Source organism: Rhinatrema bivittatum, chromosome 12 (genome assembly GCF_901001135.1).
Source record: "Rhinatrema bivittatum chromosome 12, aRhiBiv1.1, whole genome shotgun sequence".
Classification (NCBI taxonomy): domain Eukaryota; kingdom Metazoa; phylum Chordata; class Amphibia; order Gymnophiona; family Rhinatrematidae; genus Rhinatrema; species Rhinatrema bivittatum.
In genome coordinates, this window is record NC_042626.1 from 47119160 (window position 1) to 47142773 (window position 23614).

At 44.1% G+C, this 23614-nt stretch overlaps 1 protein-coding gene and 1 long non-coding RNA gene across 4 annotated transcripts in view; one reads left to right on the forward strand and one right to left on the reverse strand.

The window, feature by feature from the left end:
• Positions 1-23614, forward strand: part of LOC115074028 — an 860701-nt gene that overhangs the window by 296273 nt on the left and 540814 nt on the right. The window lies entirely within an intron of this gene.
• ASIC2 (acid sensing ion channel subunit 2) overlaps positions 2190-23614 on the reverse strand; it is a 595603-nt gene continuing 574178 nt past the window's right edge. For both annotated transcript variants that reach the window (XM_029573105.1, XM_029573104.1), the window contains exons 4-10: positions 22466-22616; positions 16363-16419; positions 15387-15540; positions 10831-10922; positions 5565-5644; positions 4368-4436; positions 2190-2866 (exon numbers count right to left, since the gene is read on the reverse strand). In XM_029573105.1, coding sequence (XP_029428965.1) covers positions 2765-2866; positions 4368-4436; positions 5565-5644; positions 10831-10922; positions 15387-15540; positions 16363-16419; positions 22466-22616 — 705 coding nt within the window. In that variant the 3' untranslated portion in view covers positions 2190-2764. The remainder of the gene's footprint in view (positions 2867-4367; positions 4437-5564; positions 5645-10830; positions 10923-15386; positions 15541-16362; positions 16420-22465; positions 22617-23614) is intronic.

Here is a 23614-nt window from a genome sequence, read left to right on the forward strand (position 1 = left end):
GTGGTCACCCAGTAAAACGGTGTTAGTAATGGAACACCTTGTACCTTTTGGTAGTGACTTTGGCTTAATGGTGTGGGTCTTTTTTTTACACAATTCTGCAACTACTTAGGGACTAAGCAAGTAAGAATATTTTTAGATTAAAGATCATGTGTCCTCTGCTAATGAATTTGGTTGCCTCTGATACCATCACAGTGCTAGAGTCTCCCTGGCACCAAGGATCAGCTAATGTAATTTTTATCCATGTGTCTATAGGGATGTGCAGAACAATCTGACTGCCTCTCTCCACGTGCCAAACATCCAAATTCCTCCTTTCCATTCCCCACTCCTGGGTGCTATTCCACATTAGCCTAAAAGTGTTTAGAAAGGCAGTGGTTTGAAGTTAGGGCTTTAAAACCTGCTCATTGACTCCCTCCTCCCCTCCAAAACCTCAGAACTGCATGAAAGATGCAGATGACTGGGATTGAGGCTCCCTCTCTGAACCCCCTCTCTAGAACTGAGAAATAAACTTAATTGCACTGATCAGACATTTTCACCAGACCATCTTTTAACATCTGTAACTTTCATAGTTAGAAGCATGCCTAAATCAAATATATGTAGATATAAATAAAGACATTCCAAGTTGCATTACAAACCTTGGTATGGGGAGAGGTTTTCTGGCTGCTAATGCCACAGTTCCCCCATGAGGGGAGCAGAATCAGCCATTTAACATGTCCCCTTTGTGAGCATTCACTGTCTAAAGAGATGTCAGGCATATGCCGACTCACATTGGTAATGCAAATTAATAGGCAAGCACAGTGCTATATAGACATGGCCAACTTAAAAAAAATATGTGCCATGCACCACCAATCAAAGAAGCTAGGATTCAGGCCTGGATGGGAGGGGAGCTCAACAGATGGGAGTGAGTGAGCTCTCAGCCTTTCCCTGCAGCCAGGGCAGCAGAGGCTGAGAACTTGCAAACTCTCTCTTCCCTGCCTATTGACCTACTACCAGGATTCCTAGGTGGGGGAGGGGCAGTGGAAAGGGTATGTCTCTGGAGACACCTGGGAAATGTCAGGTGCCGGGCCTTCCCCTACCCCCCAGGCTTCCTGGGGGGTGTAGAGGCAGGAGGGGCTGCATTTGGAAGCAGAGTAATCCTTCCCTCTGCTTTGCTTAGTCCACTCCGAGCTCACCACAGTGACTCTGTTCTATCCTGGGAGAAAGAGGAGAGCTATAGCAGCAAACTATGTTGTAATCTGCCACCAGGCTAGACACTTGATCTGATCAGGGACAATATGAATGAGAAAAGAAGCATGCTTCCTAACTTTGCCTCCCTGATGCAGGAACATGCTGAAACATCAGCTGATGTTGGGGTTTTCATGTAGAGTGCACATATGAGATAACAGTGTGTTGCATTCTATTTGTTATTTTTGGCTTGACTAAAGTATTTAAAGAATTTAAAACCAAAGTATGTGTGGACTTTTGTCAATTGCAGGGAATGAATGAGTACCCTAGGTTGTCCACTCTATACCTGTTGTTGGTCAGAGAGTAGGACTTAAAAGTTCCCGGCTTGCTGACATCCCTTTTCTTAGACAACTATTTACATTGATTAAGCTCATTCATTCTATTTAGTTTTAACATGTCAGATCCCCTGCAATGGAACGGCCCAACAACTTCCCACTGCCACTGCACACAGCTACGAACTTCATAAGATGTTGGACAATGGGGAGAGCAGGGAATCATAGAGCAGAGACAAGCATCCATATTATTAGAGAGATACTCTAAAAATACCCCCTGCTCAAACAAACAAAGAAAAAAAAACCACAAGGGCAAAAATGAATTCTTATGTAATATTTTGGTTGCTGCTGATAGAGGGTAATTCATGAGAAGAAGACTGTGACCCTACCCTGTAAAGCAAGCAGTATTTCCAAGCTACACCTGGAAACTCATAGTGGTCACGGGGCAGGACCTTAAATTTGTACTATTTTGTAATTGACCCGAGGGTCCCTGCTCGCCCATGGGCAGCCAGGCTGGCAATGACATCACACATGCCAGATCTGATGGGCCCATGCTGGCTAACCTGTCACAGTACTTGACTGACAGACAGACACACAGACACACACACACACACACACACTAGGCAGCACTGGCATCAGACACACACCCAGACTGGGCCCAGAAAGGGCTTTTGCAACACTTTAGTGAACACGAAAGCTGCTTAAAACTTTAAAATATAAAACAAAATGAATCTCACAGTGTGAACATCTTAAGCTTTACCCGTCCCCCTACCCCCATTACCCCCACCTGGGCATGGTGAGTGGAGATACCATCTAAAGGGGCAGGGGTGGGAAGGGGTAGAGCATTCCATTAGAGAACCACTTCCGGACATGTCACTAATAATCAAAAACCTGTAATGCAGTCGAGAAAGAGAAAAAAATGACCGTGAAAAGGATCTACATGCAGGTGCTTTATACATTTTTGCAGGATATGAAAGGTTTTTTTTTCTTCTTCTTTAATTGTCTCTGTACAGTCAAAAGCTTAGCAGTCTCCCCACTTTGGATGAAAATGTCAACATCTGCTGCAGGAAAAGGGAACAGCCTCAAGTCTGTGCCATTTCTGGCTGTGTTTTGGTGGAGGTTATTGGGTTCTGTGCATAGCGGTTCCTTCCCCCTCCCTGTCCCCCCTCCCCCACACTTGGCACCGGGAGAACCCCGAGCAGGCAAGTCCCTCCATGGTTTCACATTGCTTTCGGGGTCATTTTCTCCAGGGCGGAGCAGGGGTGGGTGGGTCAGCAGGTGATCTCCTCCACTGTCCCCAGGGCGGCATGCAACGGCACGCTCACAGTGTGGCCGGTGGCTTCGGCGTGGTTTGGCATAGTGTCGCAGGGACTCTGAGAAACAAGAACAGAGAGGTGTTACTGCGGGATCACTCTCCTTTGGACTGTTCAAGTTCTGAAATGGTGCATTTGCCACAATGGGCAAAGGTCGTAAATATATGTGTTTGTTTCTGATAGTTTGTATTTCCATCTTCTTTGCTCTTTTATGTTCTTCAGCCAAAGAATATGTTTTCACTGAAAGCAAAATTTAGAACAGAAATATAATTTGCCATATGCAGAATCTACTACATGAAAGTTTTATGAAGCATGCATCCAAAGACGTTCAGGTGAAGGTTAGGCAATCTGTCCTTGCATCTAAGTTCTTCTGGTCAGTCAGTTCTTGATCTCTCGCAGGCTCCTAACTTCTACCCAGTGGACAGGTTCTCTACTGCCCAGTGATAGTCGCCTTTCTGCTGCGCAGTTCCTCTTACTGCTGCTACTTATGATTTACTCCTCTTGCCCAATTCCTACAGACCGTATCCCGCCATGTTCCTCCCGCCCTTCACTCACAGTTCTCTTTTGTTTAGCAAACTGCTGAGTTTGGGGCACTGCTGCTAAATGAGCGGTTACACAGGAATGGCTACTTTTGTCAACCTTAGCAGCAAGAATCCAAGTAGGGAATCTAACTAATACGGGATTGTTTGCGCCCATGACGAAAAGGTAGGAGGACACCTCGCACAGTCCGGTACAGCTTGGCTGATGGCTTGGTTTCAATATTGGGCTACAAAATGTTTTGGCTTTATTTTCAAGAAACTTTATTTCTACAGAAAACAGCACAAACAATTGTACTGAGCTATATGATAATATACAAACTGGTGTGAAAAAAATCACCATCACCCTGTATCTTTCTCTCTGATTATAGCAGTTATTTCATACAATGATAAACCTCTCAGGCTAATGAAGCGCAATTATGTAACCAGACTTCCACTCAGCCCAGGCATTCCTAAAATCTGTGAAGGGACTGAGGGCAGGATGGGGAGGGAGGTAATTATCTTCCAAAAGTAAGCAGAAAGACGTTGATGGCCTCTGATTTTTTACAGGTCTAGCCCAAGGTCTGTGGTGTTTACCCTTCAAGTTATCCCTCTTAAAGGATCACATGATTATGGATTTGCAGTGATTCAAGTGCCTTTGAGCCCTATAACTGCTGCACCTTTAAGGGCTGACTCAGATGGGCCATGACTCTGCTGCTAGGGGCCTGAGCCAAGAGTGAAGGGACGTAGACCCCTTCAGGCTCATCCTACACCCATAGTAATAACCATCACCCCGACCCTCCTCGTGTCCTCTACACCCATAGTAATAATCATTGTCCAGCCCCCTCCTATGATTCCTTATCCCATGCCTTGAACACTCCAATAATAATCATCATCTTGGCTCCTCTACATTTTTAATCCAATGTCTTCATCTGACATTAGGTCAACAGTGGCGCTTTTTAATCAGTCTAAGTTTGACAAAGTTAGTTCCTTCTCCCAAAAACAACAGGATAGTACACACACACTCACACACATACACATCTCACCAGATTTTCATCGTGGCTTCCTTCATCATCCTCTTTTCCAAGTAGATCTAATAATTTTTCTTTTATTAGCTGTAAAATAAGAAACAACATCTTTCAGTAAATCATTGTTGTATTTCTGCATATTTCCTATCTCCTGGCTGACTGTGCACAGTCATGCAATGAGTAAATAAGTGTGTAAAGGTCGTGTCTTCAGAGGTTAACAATACTGGAAGCCTAATGCATTCCCCTATCCCCCAATCCGTCCATCTTTCCTTAGCAGTCTCTGCCATCTTTCCTTGCCAGGGCCGCTCAGAGAACCCTGACTGGGACACATCCTAATTGCCAATTGTTGGCTGGCAGTGGCTGCCTTGGTAGTGGCAGATGCTTTCCCACCCTCCTGGGGCCTGAGCATGCCACTTCCACAGTGTCCCCAGGCCCAGCCAGCAGAACCGCTGTGCCCTGCCATGCAGGCTTCTGTTTCCCAGGCCAGGACTGGGCAAGCTGCAGAAGCAGCATTCGCAGCCCCTAGATAAGGAGGGAGTTTCAGCCATTGCACAATGGTAAATTCTAAAAAAACAAACAAACCCAGACTCTGGACAATCATGCGCCAGGTTCTAGAAGTAGTCAGTATGTGGTCTCTGCCAAAGATTGCCACTGTGATGACTGCACTAGACAGGAAGAGTGGGATTCAATGAGGGGGAAAACCCCCCAGAGAGCAGCAAATGAAAGCTCATGGTGCTGTAGCCCCAGGATGAGGCCACTTCCAGTTCAGCTGCTTTTGCATCTCTGAATCTTCCCTAAGGTGACTTGCCACAAGGTCACATGATGAGTCAATGTGAAGAAGGGATTTCAACTCTGGAGTCTCTGGAGCTTTTTTGATTTGGAGTTGATAGGTGGGGGGCATGGGGGAGGAGGAGGAAATTGTGTTGATTTAGGCAATACGAATTTGTGTGAGCATCTACCCAATTATTAGAAAGAAAGAGCCTGCATGGGGCAATTAGTCTTTCTCTTCCATCATTTACTACACTGGTGTTTTACCTTGTCATGCTAATGTGTATCTGCCCTAATAATAAATAAAATCCCTGCTAGAAGCTGTAAGTTCTAACTCAAAATTCTATGCGTTTTAACAACAGAAGCTGATACACTGAGTCATAGGTACAGTACAACCATCTGTAGGTCTTATATTTGAACTGCAAATGACAGGATCAGAGATCTTACCTCGTATACATAATCAAACAGCTCTAGGATTGTGAGGATACTAGCACCAATAAACAGCCCCATGTGACCTCCAATATCACCTAAAAATTAATACATTAAAAAAATATATTTTTTTCACTTGCATGCTTAGAATATGTATGGTCTTCATCGCAGGTCTAGAACACAAAATATTTTACATAAAATACAATTTACAGTCCAATTTTTATTTTGCAGTACACAAAGTCTGTTTTTATTACTTAGTACTTTCTTGTCAGCTGGAGGAAAAACATTCTGACTTTCATACGCTGTGTGCACAGCAGCTGGCTAACTTCTACCAGTCCCAGTGACCAAACTGTAAGCTTTTTCAGGGCTCCCACTGACCACTGATCTATGGCAGTGACACAATATAATGGTGTCTTAAGTCTTGCTCTATATGAAGGAGCTACAAAAGCACGCACTGTAGTGTTCACCAAAGGTGTGATCTCCTAAAATAATAACATCACTTTTCAGACCTTCTTGTATTCGGGCTCAGATTTATCTATTTTCTGGTAATGGCTTCTCCCTCCTGCACACCTTTTATATCTGGTGTCCCTCATCTCTTTCTGCTGTTTTTAATATTTCTGCACAGCCATTGGGTAAATTGCTATCATCTCTTGGGATAAGTTATAGAATCTATGCGGACGACATCAGGTTGAATTGCTATGCGATGCAGGTGAAACTCTGTGTTCAGTTTTAACCACTCATTGTAAATATCTGAATGTTGAACAATAAATTTATACTGACTCTCCAGAAAACCAAAATTTACCTCTCCCTGAAAACAGCCATATTCTGCCGGTTTGGATTGCAGCTTGTGACCTTGGGATGCTGTTGGATTCCAGGTTATCTCTCAAGAGCTAGGTCAAAGCTGCTGCTAAATCTGCTTCTTTTAAGCTTCACTTAGTAAGGTACATTGTACCTCCAGGGGAGTTTTGTTCAGTGATGCAGTCATTGATTTTATGCACCATTGATTATTGCATCTCTGTACCTGGGTCTTCTGAAGTTTTTGCTGCATGTTTTGCAGCTTGTTCAGAATACGGTAGCCAGGCCTATTATTGGCTCTAAGTTCTGAAATTGGAATACCCCAAAATTGGCAGAACTTCACTGGTTTCCCATTTCCTTGCAGGTCCAGTTCAAGGTCCCTGTGTTGATTCACAAGGCTATTTACAGCGAGAATCTTTGTTATCTTAAACAAAGTTTGATGTCGTATGCGATAAGCTGTCCATTGTGGTCATCTGAGAAGATGGTGGTTCCTTCATTCAGAGTGATCTGCTTGCTCGGTCATGGAACCTGTGCTGTGGAACTGTTCGCCCTGTAACCTCCATGAAGAAACTAAATACTTATCATTTAGGGGTGAAACAGGAAAACAGCGGACAGTTATTTACTTTTCAGATGGTACTAAGACTAGGGCACGCTTAATGAAAAAAATAGCCAGCAGATGTAAAACATATCAAAGAAAGTATTTTTTCACAAATGCACAATTGAGCTGTGGAATTTGTTGCTGGAGGACGTGGTCAAGACATCTAGCATTGCGGGGTTTGGACAAGTTTCTGGATGAAAGTCCATAAACCAACATTGGCCAGGTAGACTTGGGAAAGCTACTGCTTTCCCAAGTCTACCTGGGAGTACCCAAGTACCCGGGAGTGAGGAATATAGAATGGATCTGCCAGGATCTTTGGGATCTGCCGGGTACTTGTGACCAGCCACTGTTGGAGACAGGGTGCTGGGCTTGATGGACCTTGGTCTGACTTAGCATGGCACATCTCATGTTCTTATGTATGTTCTTGTTGCCTATAGCAACCAGCCTTCCCAACCAAGATACCACATTCTCATGTTTGTTAAATACCTCATATGCTCCTGAAATATCCACTTTCTTCAAAATTTCTCAACCTTTTCCAACCACTGCTATATTGAGAACCGTTTTTGGTGCAGCTGCAATTGCCCGCATAAACTTAGCTGGTTAGAACTGAAAGTCAGCAGTAACCGACTGAAGCTTGCCCCGGGAACATCCTTGGAAATGTCCCTTTTTCGACCAACTTAATTTGGTTACCTTGTGAATTTAGAAGGTTCAATTTAACCAGTCATTAGGGAAAATGTTTAAAAACAGAGATTTACTTGCTAATTCCTGAAGCTACCTGGTTAAACCCTTTAAAAATCCAACCCCTATGGGACTAGGAAACTTGTATATTGGGTAGGACCTGATTGAGCATCAGAATGCAGAGACAAAGTGACTAGTAAGGTACCCCAGAATTTGGTGCTAGGACTGGTTCATTTCAATTACTTTATTATCAGCACAGAGGGACTTGAAAGATTCAAAAAATAAACTTTAGAGCTAAAAAGAGTAAAATCATATATTTAGGATGCAAATATCCACTAGCTACTTGTCATGTAGAAGGACAAGCAATGGAAAGTGTTAAGAGACAGAGACAGTACTCAACTCAGATGACCTAAACATAGCCAATGAAATAAAATAACAGGGAAAAGTAACAGTATGTTTGGTTGAATAAGGAGAGGCATCAGCAGCAGGAAAAAATAAGTAATACGACATGAATGAGACCCCACTTTGAATACTGTGTTCCATTCTGGAGGCTATATCTTCAGAAGGACATTGAGAGGATGGAAACAGTTTAGAAAAAGGCTACTAAAATGAATGATACATGGCCAGCAAAACAAACCCTACAAAGGAAGGCCTGAGACACTCAAAATGTATTCACTGAAGGGAAGGGGAGAAAGGAGAGGAGATGTTAGAAACATTCAAATATCTGGCATGTTTCAATAAATCACAGGAAGGGGAAATTTTCCATAGAAAAGGAATTTCAAGGACAAGAGGTCAGGATCTGAAGGCAGAGGGAGATAATGAGATAATACTTCTGTACTGAGAGGGTGGTAGATGCCTAGAACAGCCTACCAGCAGTGGTGGTATAAACCAAGTACTGTAACAGGCAGGATTCAAGCACACCTGGGACAGATACAGAGAACAGCAGTGGGAACAAGTTGGAAGGTTGCAATATTGCAAAGAACCTATCCTCCATTCCTTCGAAAAAAGAGGAACGAGGAGAGGCAGTAAAGATCCTTCAATCTAATGACTTTGCAGGATATGGGGTAGTTGGGTTGGTAAAAGGAGGGTACAACTCCCCAGAAATTAACCAGGTTGGTGCTGGCAAGATTAGCTGGGAGAGAGTACTGTCCTGCAAGGCCATAGAAACCTAGGAAGCTGGATGTTCCGGCAATAGCCTCTCTATAGTTTTGCTGGCGGTTCAGATGCCTAAAAAACTGGTGGTAAGATATGAAGGAGTCAGGGGAGACAAGGGATAGGTGTTGGATTAAGGATGGGGATCTTGTACACTCATCTACCCAGAATGAGAGAAAACCGAAGAGGAAGACAACGAAAATGGACTTGGGCAAGGAGCGACATCCTACAGGCGATCAAGCTTCTATGTGTGGCAGTTGTATGGATAGGAATTACCCAGCAGATTGGATGGGCCAGTTGTTTTTCTTTTCTGCAGTCATCTAGTACCTTATTTGGTTAAGTGCTCATTCTATAGCCCTGCCCTCTCCCCTTCCTGTGTTGCCAAACACCCGTGTCATAAGGAATATTATTCTGCTGCAAACACAGTAACCTAGAATTTCAAAATCATATACTTTTTTTTTTTTCAACCTAACCAACTATTTTAACTATGCGACTGACTTCTCTGTATGATCTTGGGATGTTCTTCCATCTGTATGGACCTCTGTTTACTCAGTTGTAATAATATGAACAGCAAAACTGTGCCTTCTCTCTCATTTCATGCAGCGCAGGCACCAAATATGTGCTCCTGGGTCTTCCATCCTACAAGCAGTTGTACGATCATCTCTGCAGCACTTAATTGTAAAAGCGCACCGAGATATTGTTTGGCTAAAGGTGTTGTAAGTTGTAGAAGCCCACATAATTACTACTCAAACTAAAACATTTTTTTTCCTTCTAATTGCATTTAATTCTCTCAGAAGACAGCAGGCGGCACAGTAGACCTCAGTCTTGTCTAGATTTGTCCATTCTCCCCTGTAATGGAATGCAGGAGCCAGGCGTGAGGAATTGAGGCCTGGGGCTGCAGTGCGGCTTTGAGAGGTCTGAGAATGCCAAGCTAATTTAGCTGCCACTTAGGAGAAATTACAGCACAGAAAGGGATTCATTTACTGCCCCAGCAAGAAGCAATTTAAGGAAAACAGTTTAGCATCAGAGAGGACTGCACTCACAGCTTTATGCTGATGCCTTCCTGAAACTTCAAGCTAAACTAAGGAGCTTTCAACTGACAGCAAGACGGCGTAACTCAGAGTGCAACTTTATTGGCTGTGATTCTACCTAGGAGCAGAAAACAAATCGATCTTGTAATCTTGCTTCACATAGGGAAAGCAGAACGACATAAACATTGACATCATTTGCCAAATAATCGGCCTGTCCATTCTCAAGGACGCAGAGCCAGTCTGGAACCCTTCAACCTTGAATTCCATCTTCCCAGTCTAGGGACTGTGAGCTCATCCAGGTCAGCCCTGGCAAGCTGATCCAGTCCTGGTTTTCTTCCATGCCGCTTTCCAGGAAATTGAAACTGCAAGCCCATAGATACCAATGGGGCAAACCCAGAGCTGAATCAACATGTCAGAATTGACCTAGGTGAGCCCTGCAGCCCAGTCTGCTTCCGATGAAAACCAAGCCCAGCAAAAATGCTGGGCTTGGTTTTCACTTTGGCATGCTCCGTGCAGAACATGTGGAAATTTTCCAATAATATCTGTGCAGCATCCATCCATAAACATACTAATGTTGTGTAGGGGTGGGGATGGGGAGGGTAGACTGAAATAGGACTTCCAGGTGAAGGTAAGGATTTGCTGTGGGAACTTCACAGAGCTAAAGATCAGCGACTGAGTTTTTATTGGACTGACAATGCATTTCTGACTAGCTTTCAAGAGCTCTGGCCCCTTCATCAGGGACATAGAAAAACGAGGCAGAAGGCCAAGAGACCATGTGCTGCATAAGGGAGACTGAGAAACACAGTATTCCTGAAAAAGGTAGCCGGAGTGACTGCCTGTCTCCAGGTGATAAGGAACATCTGTTCTTCTGGATCCTTCCAGTGAAACACCCAGAAAGCACTGAAATAAGAGCTGAAAACACAGCACAGAATCACTTGTTTCTCATGGCTTGGAGTCAGGGGACCAACCTATAATCTACAGGATGGCTATGAATACACTGAACACACCAAGGAACACACTTTTCCCTTACCGAGCAGTCCTGCAACTTCGTAAGCTTTCTTCTGTTCTATCGTCTCATAATTCAGCGCTTCAAAATATACATCCAGGATGAGAATATTCTCTCTGTAGGAGGCAGAAATATTAAACAGAGAAACAGAGACTATGACAGCAGATAGTGACCTCCAGGCTCCTCTGGGCTATCTGTTCTCCCTTCCTACTGCGATACCACAGAAACTACTTGATGTCTGGCTTTGCCCTTTGTTCCCATTGCTTTTTCTTATTTTTATTTATTGATTTGATAAAACACCATTCAGTAGAACACCATCATGACGGTTAACAAAATAAAATTAAGTACAAACATAAAATGAACAATAAAACATTCAATCCTATAATAAAACAATAAAAAACAAAAGCAGTCATAAAACAGACAGCAAATAAAACTAACATAAAACAAAGTCTCATAATAAAAAAGTACCAAAATAAAAATATTGATCCAAGTTAAACACATGAGTAAACAAGCAGGCTAAAGATTCTGCGGGCTTGTAATAGGCTTCCTTGAGAGACAGGGTGGTGTACCTACACATACTTGACAGGGGGAAAACGTATAATAACAGGGTGTGTCCACACATTTGATCCAATTCAAATGGGGTATACAGGTAAAAAAGTTTTGGAAGGAAAAAAAAACCCTATAAACAATTTTCCTGTTTTGAAACCATTTTTGTTTGCTTAGTTTCAGAAAATATACACTCGACTTGGACAACTTAGTGTTCTGAAATTGAATTCAAAGACAAAAAATGAGAAGTTGGAAAAAACAAGATTTGAGTTAAGGACTTGTGTGACCCACTCCCTATTTCTCCCAAGGAAACAGAATGGAATCAATTTTTAAACATGCTCCTTGCCTAAATTTAGATCCCTAAAACTTCAGACCTGCAATCCATGCCTCTAGATTTAGGTGCCTAGTGCAGAAATTCAGTGCTAAGGGCCTAACTTTTTTTTCCTCACCCTAACTCTGCCCCCATTGCTGCCCACTCTTAGGATAAGAGTCAAAAGGTTCAGTCTTCAAAAAAGACTGATTTAGGAACCTGGAGTCTAGACTTATCTAGCTAAGTGGAGCTGTGTGAATATTTGGCCACATTTGGCAGCTGCCACTTAAACAAGATAAATATTTATCTGGATAAATAGTTATCCAGCTAACTGGTGGGCAGGACAGGGGTATTCTGAGGCATGGCTACTTATCTGGCTAACTTGCAGGCCGATACAGTAAAGCGCAGCCGCGGTTACCCTGTTTTTAACCTGCTTTGTACGCACATTTTGGACACGTATGTCTAACCCGCGATTCAGTATCCAGTTTTACGCGTCCTTACTGCTTACTGAAATCGACGCATATCCCTTTCCGCCCACCGCATGTATATGATATGTTAATGATCGGATTAGCTATTCCCTCCGATACAGTAACGTGCGCCCAGATTATCGCCTTTTTAACCAGCTATTTTGCCGCGTCTTTAACCTGCAAATTTACCGCCTACCCTGACCCTGGCGTTAAGTGTGGTGAACTTAGCTGCCCAGTCCCAAACCAACCCAATCCACAGAAAAAAATGCTTCTCGCACAAGGGGGAAAAAAGTAACTCAACCTGGCACCATTGCGCTTAACCTCGGAGTACTTCGGTTCTGTAGGGAAGAACGGACACCGTTTCCGGGGGCTTCTCTGGCCTTCTTGTGGGTCTGGGCTCCTTGTTGCCTCTGACTTGCAGTGGGCACGAGCTCCTGTATCAGGCCCTATCCCTACACACCCTACGCTGTGACTTCGGACGTCCAGCCGGGCGCTCAGGTCACGGCGTGCGTTCATGTACCTTCCCGCTGCCTTGAGCGCCCAACTTGGATGCCCAGGCGGGCGCTCAAGGCAGTGGGAAGGTGCATGAATGCACTCTGCGACCTGAGCGCCCGGCTGGACGTCCGAGGTCACAATTATTACAAAAAATAAAGCAAGGTGCAGGGCGAAAATCATTTCTCCAGGGGATGGCCAGCTTGACTCTTTCACAGAAGGCAAGCGTCAGGCAAGCCCCAGCAGCTGGCAATCGGCGGCAGGGAGCGCAACAAAGCACCTGTGCGCGCAGCTCCGATTTTCCGCCTCCTTCGGATGGGCAAGAGAGAGACGAAATTTCACGGGCAAACTTTTCCCCAGCCCCCGCTCACCTGCCCTGGCCACAGCCACGCAAGCCCCCAGCAGCAGCAGAAGGGCGTCCATGGGTGCCGGTTTCCCGTGCAGGCAAGCTGACAGCTCTGGAGCAGCCCCAGTCCTCTCTCCCCTCCTACCGAGGCACACACCGCAGCTCCCCTGCCTCCCGGGGGCAGCCGGCAGCGAGAGCGGCTTCAGCAGCCCGGGGCGGATCGGGCGCTCCCCATGCGAGGCGGCTTCCAGCAGCCCCCGCCGGCGAAGGTGCATGAACGCACGCCGTGACCTCGGACGTCCAACCGGGCGCGGTGTGCGTTCATGCACCTTCCCGCTGCCTTGCGCGCCCGCCTGTACATCCAATTTGGGCGCTCAAGGCAGCGAAGGTGCATGAACGCACGCCGTGACCTTGGACGTCCAGCCAGGCACTCAGGTCACGGCGTGCGTTCATGCACCTTTGCTGCCTTCAGCGCCCAAATTGGACATACAGGCGGGCGCTGAAGGCAGCGGGAAGGTGCATGAACGTATGCCGCGACCTGAGCTGCTGAAGCTGCTCTCGCCGCCGGCTGCCCCCAGGAGGCAGGGGAGCCGCGGTGCGCGCCTCGGGAGGAGGGGAGAGAGGACTGGGGCTACTCCAGAGCTGTCAGCGTGCCCGCATGGGAGACCGGCACCCATGGACACCCTTCTGCTGCTGCTGCTGGGGGCTTGCGTGGCTGCAGCCAGGGCAGGTGAGGCGGGGCTGGGGGAAAGTTTGCCCATGAAATTTCATCTCTCTCTTGCCCATCCGAAGGAGGCGGAAAATCTGAGCTGCGCGCACAGGTGCTTTGTTGTGCTCCCTGCCGCCGATCGCCGGCTGCTGGGGCTTGCTGGCGCCGGGCGCTCAAGGTAGCAGGATCTGTAGGAGAACCATCCACTTTCCTGGTGGAATGACATTTGAAATGACATTTGAAATGACAGGTACCAGTGCACCCATGATACTGTATAGGTGCTTTATACCGCTCTCTACAGTAAAATGGATTGCGCACGCCTACCGCTTCATGGACGCGCTTTGGATGCCGCTTGCATTTGCATTTCATTTGAATACTGTATCGAGCGGTATGTGAACCAAATTGTGCGCGCGGCAAACGAGGGTGCGCCCGGCACTGCCGCACTCTTTCTTACGAGTCCTTACTGTATTGGCCAGTTTATTGTGTATGTGCCGAAATTCAGACTTATCTGACTGAGTTAACTGGATAAGTCAAACCTCTATTGAGCAGACCTAGTTAGCCAGATAAATCTATCCGGCTAACTATTAGTTATCTGGATATATTCAGCTACACTACTGAATATTCCAGACAAGTTAGCCAGATATATTTATTCAGCTGGATAGCAGCTGAATATGGACTTCTTAGTTCCAAAAATTAGGCACCTAAACCCTTTCAAACTTGATCCCATCTGAAAAATAAAGCAAGCTGAATTCTCGGAAACCAGATACAAGGAAGGTTTCAAGGCTGGAAGATTTGTAGTGTTAAATTACTCGATTTGTAGTGTTACATTACTCATAATTCCCCCCCCAACCACGAAACCTTAGCATTGTTATCAAGCAATGCCCAAAGCATCCAGTATCCCCCAACAAGTAAACCTGCCACAAACATTATGGGTTTAGGAAGACAGGCCAGGTAAGAACAGTTGCTTTTATTTGGCCAGGAGGGCATGCTAGGTGTGTCTGCTAGAATACCCCTTTTTATTGCGCGTGATAATTGCCACAATCAGCAATAACGGTTGCTGACACACACTAAAAATTGTTTTTCACCATACTGCAAAAAAAATAAAAGGTGTAGTTATTTCTGATGTTAAATCCCACGTTATTGTACATTACTCTAACGCATTCCACGCTAGCAGACCCTCATTTCCCTTAACTCCTCCCAAACCCCTCCCATTTGAATACTAAACATAAAATTTACATACTAACATGCATTGCTCTATTTATCACATGTGTTGGAGCCGTTTAACGTGTGTTTGGCCCCTAACACATTTTGATGAATGACCCGGCAAGTTAGGTGCCTATTTTTGAAAATCAGTGTTAAGCTCCTAACTTTGTTTCTCCACCCTAACTCCGCCCCTGTACCTGCCTACTTTTTAGGATCATAAATTTAGGAGCCTAGTGAAACTGGGAGCTTAAATTAAGGCATGCAACTAAATAAAAAATAATAAAAACCAAATTTTGCGACTGAAATTTTTAGGTTCTAAAACATCTGTTCTCCCAGTGTCGGTAGCTCATGGATCCCTGCCGACATTTTGATATGCCACTCTGGGAGAGCGGCTCAGCACAGTGCCAGCTGCAGCACTTAATTGTGCAAGCATATCACTGCATCCCATTCGCTCCCCCAAGTCAAAAGGCCCAAAGCAGTACCCGGTCGCGCGACTGCTGCACTTACGAAATATATTTCTCGGACTTGTTGAATCGCTTCTCCAGGTACTTGGCGGAGGTCTTGCTGGGGATCTTCACCATGGAGAGCTCTTTGCTGTAGCGGGTCAGGTTGCACGGCATCCTGCAGATGCAGTAATTGCTGTCCTTTTCAGCCAGAAGACCTTGCAAGGACACACACACACATATTTGCACACACAAAAACAACATGGAAAGGTTCCCATTAGCTGTGGCGATGTGGAAAGGAGTGGGACTTTGTCATGGCCCCTTCAGCAGAGCAACAGAATCATCCTGGCCATGGTTTGCTCACCAGTAGTGTGCAGAAGCTCGTTTTTAGCTGGTTTCCCCTCATGCCTTCCCCCAGTAGTGTCCCAACAAACAGGGCACCTCTCTTCTGACGTGACATACAACAGGAGCAGCCCAGTTACACTTGTTTGCTGAATTCTGATGCACTGTGGAATTTGGTAGTTGTGGTATTTATAACTTTTCTTTTTACAGAAGGTCAGAAATAAAGCTCCCGACTGAGGCAGTAATAACCCCATTTATTCTGCTCTGTAAGGGCAAAGCATATGCCTGTGCTGGGGCACCATACAACAGAGGTGCCAGATGAACCATTGCGCCATATGCCTGTATTCTTGCCCTGTGCTGTGGCACACAGCTGAGCTGTATACCTTGAGGATGCACAAATCCTAGTGTTTGTAATGCTGTTCTTAGGGTGTGCATATCACTGTACTGAATGGCTACAACCTCACTCTGCATGCTCCTCCAGGAGGTGCACATAACCCCCCCCCCCCCACCCCCCAAGCTGTATGCCTTTAATGCTGCCCTGCTGGTACACTGTCCAGTGTATTTCTGACTCCAAGTTTCAAAATCTACCCCAACTTGATCAAAAGGGAAGGGGGGGGGGGGGACAGACGGACGGACTGGGGGTAAGCATCTCAGTTCAGAGAATAAAGTGGCGACAGTGGTAGATCTGGTCTCCTTACCCAATGCTGGCTCTGCACATTCTTTGTACTGCTCTGGAGTGCAGAACGGGGCATCTCCTGCAAAGCAAAGAAAGAGAACAGCAGATAAGATTAGAAGCCAAGCCCCAGCACACCTCCTAACTGAGATGCTTTAACACCTGATCCTTACTATCCAAAAGCATCTCATTAAATACAGTATATACCTCATTAACTGTAACCTCACTAATGACCCTGTTATGATAATGTTTTCTCTGACCCGAATCCATACTTGAAGCTTATAAATCCTTTTGGTAACCTTTGAAAGGCCACAGCTTTACTTTTCTCTCCAGGAGCTGTCCTGGAGGTGCTCCCCAAACTGGACTCTAAGGTGAGGGTCACATAGGAAAGGGCTTTTGCCTTCCCTGGGGTCATTTCTTGACTTAAAATCTGTTATGTAGATCAAGAATCTCCTTATTCAGCTAGAAAAGCCTCACGGATATGAGACTTTTGACTTCAATTCTCAGAAGACTGCCTCCATCATAGACTGTCTGCTTTTTCCATTCTTAGATTTATAGTGTAACATATGGCAGACACCTTGCAGAGCTGGGCAGAACAAAACCCTAAGCACAGTTCCGGTGTTCATGAGCACCCATACCAAGGAAGAGGATGTGCCTGTTTGAAGGGAAACAAAAAAGAAATGGCCTAAGAACAAGTAAGGAACCCTGGGCAGGCCTGCTTGACAGGCACTCTCACTGGGGACCAGTCAGAGCTCTCCAGGAACAGCTTCTCAGAGCCAGGAGTAACAGACAGCAGCGGTGTACTGGAGATTCTGCTTCCAGCCCCACCCTCCCTGCTTATCACTCCTTATGGGAACAAGACACTCGCCTTCCTGCACACATGCAGTCCAGAAGCTCTTTGGGGCTTGGACACTGTAATCACATGCCCTGTCTTTTAATGGTGCTTCGTACAAGGATAGCACTCCAGAACTTCTAATACTGTTGATGAGTATTTTATTGGATTTCAGTCAAGATCTTAAATATTTTGGTTAGTTGAAGATATTATAGATTACTGTTGTCAGTTTTATCTCCTTGGTTTGAGACATTTACAGTTTTAATTATTGGTTCTTACAGATTTATAGAGGGATTTTATGCTTTTATGCTTTATGGGGTTTTTTTGGTTTTTAATTTTATCATGTCTTTAGTAGGTTAAATAAATGATATATTGTTTATTATTTATTTTGATGTATGCGCTTATGTTGTTTTTTTCCCACCTTGAGCATATTGTTGGAAAGATCGGCTACAAACCAGAATAAAGAGGTCAATATTCAAATGCATTTAGCCAGATGCCTTATGAGCTAGCTAGCTAAATGTCAACTTTTGAATATCTAATCCTTAACCATCCTGGATATAAGCAGCCAATTCTTACTCTTTTTCATTTGTAAGAATGCCCTGCAGCTAGTAAGATTGGGCTGTTTAATGTATGTTTTGTAGTAGCTAAATATGTCTTAAATCCTGATGTTATTTTAGAGCACAACCTGCAACGTTTTTGTATTACTGAAGAATGGTGATCTATTTGCTTGCGGCAAGCCTGTCCCATTAATTTTTCTTTTTCTTTTTTTTTTTTTTACATAAAAATTAAAAGGAGAGAAAAGGAGGAGGAGCAGCTGTTATTTTTAATGATTGCTATAGGATTGTTGAAGTAGAGCTGAGAGCTTTTAGTCTTCATTGAAGTACTCCTTGTTAAGATTGACTCTGAGTACCCTGACTGTGTGACTCTGAGTACCCTGTGTATAATCCTCCAGATTGTTCCAAGCCCTCTCTTAATGAAATTATTGAACTCATCTCTGGATGTGCAGCAAAATTTGATCCATTGTTGCTGATTTCAATGTGCATGTTGAAAATCCCTATACGAGGACCTAATGTAAATTTTAGATTTTGTCCAGCGTGTTAGAACCCCCAGAATCTCAGCAGCTCCTATGTTTGATTTAATTTTTGCAACAGCTTCAATTAAGGTTTTGTGTAGTCCTGTTAATTTCTATTTAAACTCTTGGTCTGATCACTGTTTGTTAATTTTCTCCATACAATGTCAGAAGGCTGTGAAACCTAATAATCATGAGAAGAAGTTATATTGTAATTTAAGAAATATTGATTTAGAAGAACTAGCTGCTGAGTTGCAAGAGTTTGCCTCTAATTATGGGGCCCCTTCCTGCTGCAGAAGTGGGATTCTCTTTTAAGATCGGGTTTATATAAGGTCGCTCCACTTAGACAATTAAATAAATCTAGAGGTCACCAGAAATGGTACCATCCAGGTCTAAGACTGTAAGAAAGAAAGGTTTGTCATTGGGAAAGAATTTGAAGGAAAATTAAAACTGACCAGAATGGATTTTTTTTATGCAAACATACCATTAATAATCACTATATGTTAGATATTTTAAAAGCCCAAAGTGCTACTATTTACAATTAGACCAAGCAGATAATGCCCCCAAACAGCTTTTCAAAACTGTAGGTTTTGAGTCTTAAAAAAGGAAGCTCCCTTTGATTCATCATTAACAGCAGAAGATTTTGCAAATGATTTTAAAGAAAAATTGGTTTTATCCAATCCAAATGTGTTCACCACAGTGATTCCTTTCCCTTAAGAGGTTCCGGATCCTCTGTCTCCTGTAGCAGACCTTGTTGGCGAGAGCCATTGGAAGACTTTTCATCCTGTTCTGAAGTTGGGTATTCAAAAGATTCTTTCTTCTATGAATAACTCAACATCCGAGTTGGAGCCACTGCCCACTTATCTGGTAAAAAAAAATGCTGGAATTGTTTTTATCTGAGTGGTTGACAATGATAGTTAATTTTTGTGTAAAAGAAGGACATGTGCCTAATTCCCTTCAGACCTTTCTAATTCAACCAGTTCTACAGAAAGATCAATTAGACCTGGGAGACCTTAGGCACTATAGGCCAGTCTCAAAACTCCCCTTTGTTATGAAATTTATGGTGAAAGTCATTTTCTCTCAGCTGTCAGATTTTTTAGAGCCGTTTAATGCACTTCATCCTAGACAACTGAGACTGAGGAAGGATCATAGTACAGAAATTAGCTTAATAGCATTAACCAGTGAGGTTAGAATAAACCTGGTTAAAGAGAAGAATTTTATTATGATGTCTATTGACATGAGTAAGGCTCTGGATACCATAGATCATCAGCTGCTACTGTGGCAATTAAGAGAGCTGGGGATTACTGGGAGAAGTCCTCGGGTGGTTTAAATCTTTTCTTGAAAACCTATTTTTGCAAGATAGAGGGAGTGAACAAGTCTCTAGACTAAAACATGTGACCTGTGGTATCCTTCAGGGATCTGTTTTCTCTCTTTTGCTTTTTAATTGGTTTATTTATTTTATTTTCTATTCTGCTTTTCAGCACCTTGAAGAGGATTACATTCAGGTACTGTAGGTATTTCCCTGTCCCCAGAGTGCTCAGAATCCAAGCTTGTACCTGAGGCAATGGAGGGTAAAGTGATTTGTCCAAGGTCACAAGGACTGGAAGTGGGATTTGAATCCTGGTTTCCCTGGTTTGTAGCCCGCTACTCCTCCAGCTCCTTTAGCTACTTTGATTCAGAGCCCGATGTTTAGCAGTTATTTATATGAGGATGGCATTCAAGTCATCACTTCTTGTTGAGATCCTGGAAATGACTTTTTAAATGTAACTATTGTCTCAATGAGAATGCTACCTAGTTGTTTAACCACAAATTGAAAGTGAATCCCCAGAAATCAGAGGCCGTTTGGTTCTCCAGATAGTTGGTCTTCAACCAACTGGCACCTAGAATGAGGAGCGCTGACATTCTTCTGGGTGAGAATTACTAGACATGAAGCTTGATGATTTCTTATTGATGTCAAGCCAGATCTCTTCTTTTACTAGGTCCATTTTTTTTTGCTCTACATATGATTCATAGGTTAAAAATCTTTCTGGGGAAATCATGGCGCACTGTTATTCCCTGTACTCTTATACTTTCTCTTCTTGATTATTGTAACTCACTATTTATAAGAATTACTGAGGCTGACTTGAGGAGGCTTCAATTATTACAGAATACAGCAGCCAGAGTAATTTTCAAGGTAGTGAAATTTATTTCAGCTTGTCACACCATTAAGAGCATCACTGGCTCCCAGTAAGAGTCAGAGTGGTCTTTAAGTTTCTTTGTTTAACTTATAGGGTGGTGTTCAGAGGGGTCCCTGTTTACTTAAGTAATCTACTAGCTCCTCATCAACCAAGTTGAACACTGAGATCTTCTCAATTAGAGCTACTAAAGTTGCCTTCCCCTCAAGAAATCTGGTTAGAACACACCAGGATGATGTCTTTTCAATACCAAGCTCTTTTACTTTGGAATGCTCTCCCATTAGACTTTTGTATGGAGAAGAATTAACTTAGATTTAGAAAATTAGTAAAGGCCTAGTTGCTCACTCTTGGGTTTGATGATTAGGTTTTATTTCATATGGTAAGACTCTGTTTTATAGTATTATTTTTTATGTTACTAAGTTTTTTTACTTTCATTTTATGGTATTGTGTTTTTATTTTAGTTGTATTTTAGTGATTTATTGTTTTATTGTATATTGTTCTGATTTCTTGTATAAAATTGTTTTATAAAATTGTCATTGTCATCTAAAGCACTTATCCAGCTAAATTTAGCCAGAAAAAATAGAAGAATTCTGAGGGCATTACAGGATGAAGCAAAGTTATCCAGCTAACTTAGTCAATATTGAGTTGTATCCAGTTAAGTTAGCCGGATGCTGCCTGAGAGCTTACCTAAAGATATTCACTTGTGTGTGGCCAGATAACTTACTTAACCAACTATATTGAAAAGAATACAGCCAGTTAAATATTAATAGTGTTACAAAAACCCTGCCAGGCGAAGCCCCACAGTTTCCCAAATCCCTCCAAGTATATATTTTTTAAAAACTGGTAACTTATCAGGGTAACTTTAGGTGAGCATAGTCAGCAGTATATGTAGCGAATAATTTTCTGCTCCCCACACTGCTGAATATGGACCTCCATACAACTGACACTGTGTGAAGGGGATGCTCATAAATAACTCTTTTCTCTGGCCAGGTATAATCATTTGTCCCAAACATCACTTTAGCAAGTAATAAATGTATTGAAATGTGGTGTCTTGGCACTGCATGTTCAAAAGTACTGTAAGCTTTCTGGGGATTGTTTGGAATTGGCCCCATACAGATGAGTTTTAAAAGCCCTGTGCATGCCAAAACTGGGAGATATGCGAGTATTTCAGGCCAGCGTGCGCGCCAAGTGGATTTTAAAAGCCACCCGAGTACGCGTGTATCTCCCACTATGCGCACAAATACATTTTTCTGAAAAGGGGGCGGGGAATGGGCATTCCTGGATTTTGGAATGAATCCAGCACGTAAATACTTATGCACACAATTGTGCGCCGGGGTCCCCTACTGCGTAACTTTACTTCTGCTATGGGTGGCATGAAAGTAGTAAAATAAAAAGATCTAGGCCAGTCAGCAGGGTTTTAAGGGTCAGGGCTAACAGGGTAAAAGGTAGGCTATTTAATTAGGGGTGTTAGGAAGTCCTATCCCTTACCCGGGCGAACTGAGGACAAACTGGGAAAATGGTCAATTGCATCAGCACGTGTGCCTAATAAAATCCCCCCACTTATGTGCTAGTCAGCATTCATTATAAAATCATGTGCACAACACATCTATGCGTGTTCAACCTATTTTATAACATGCGCGCATATACACACATGTGTTATAGAATGGCTGCGTCTTTTTACGCGAGACAGCATATGCACTTACATGTGCGCTCATGCACTGGTTTTAAAATTCACTTTATAGAGAGCAGTGATAGGCACAAGATTGAGAGATTAGGGTAAAGATATGAGGAGGAGCGGGAGCTGGTTTAAGTAGGGGAATTTATATGTTAACAACTTCAAGAAGTAGAGAACTAGAGAGGAAGACAAATGGGCACCCTGATGAGTCAATTGGGTTTATTTATGGCCATTTGTTCCTGTAACTGATGGCAAAAACCACTCATAGTGTCACAGAGACCACAGGCAGTCCGTAAACCTCTTTCTTTCTCTCAAGTGTGATGCATGGCAAGGCTTACTGTGCTTCGACCCTCCCCTCTCCCTCCCCTTCCATCCCACCTGGCATGTGAACCATGCGGCAATTGCAGTTCTCCACGATATATCGGGTTTCACAGTCTATCCTGCAGGCGGTGATACTGTACACTGGGAAAAAGTCAGAACCCATTTCCGCTGCTCGACATTCACCCCACGGAGGGGGCAGGTAGGTTAGCTGCAAAACAAGAATGACATGGGGCTTGTTAGCAGAGGGATGGCCAGCTGGTCCATGGCTTGAGAAGCGCCTACTATGTAAGAACACTTGGCTTAGAAGAATGTCTTTTCAAAGCAGAAGTATTTTCTCTTCCTGCAAAAGTACAGATCTCTATATTGGAACTCCAAGATATGCAGATTTGTCCCATGCAGATTCATTGTGGATATTCTGAATAGCAGATCAGTTAGGAGTACTTGCAGAACAGAGTTGGGAATTATTGCTCTGTGGAATTTGGTACACATGCTTGCTGGAGCCAGGTGTCACTGTTGAGCAATGACTGGAATGCCCTCATGAGGTAGTGGAGAGGGGTGGAGCTATGGTTTTGGCATTCCCAGCTTCAGTCACCCAAGGGGCAAGAATCAGATCCAGGAATCAGACTGTGAGCTGTCAAGGCTGGTCCAAATATCTTTTTTTTTTTAATTGGCTTTATCCCTGTAGGAATACCCTGGAAAGTAACAAAATGACACACATTCATATTTCTCACTAAGCCTGGTTTGACAAACAAACATATTCATAGCTGAGATGGCTGAACTCTTACAGAAATGCAAACTAACGGTATGTGTCTTGCGCACACACTTTCTGCCAGTACTGTGGGAGCCATGCATAGGGCTGGCCTGATGCTGGAGCTTGCTCACAAAGGGGTAGATTTTCAAAGGGTTACGTGCATAACTCCCAAAAAGCTACTCCAAGCTGCCCCTGTGCACGCCGAGCCTATCTTGCATAGGCTCGGCAGCACACTCAAGCCCCGGGACACGCGTATGTCCCGGGGCTTCAAAAAAGGGGCAGGAAGGGGGCGGGTCTGGGGTGTGGCGGCAGTCCGGGGGCAGGTCCGGGGGATCAGGGGGCGGTCTGGGGGCGTGGTGGAGGTTCGGGGGCGGTCCTGAGTCCTCCGGCACAGCGGCCTGTGCCGGGGGATGGCGCGCCGGCACGTGCAAGTTACGCCTGCCTCAGGCAGTCAT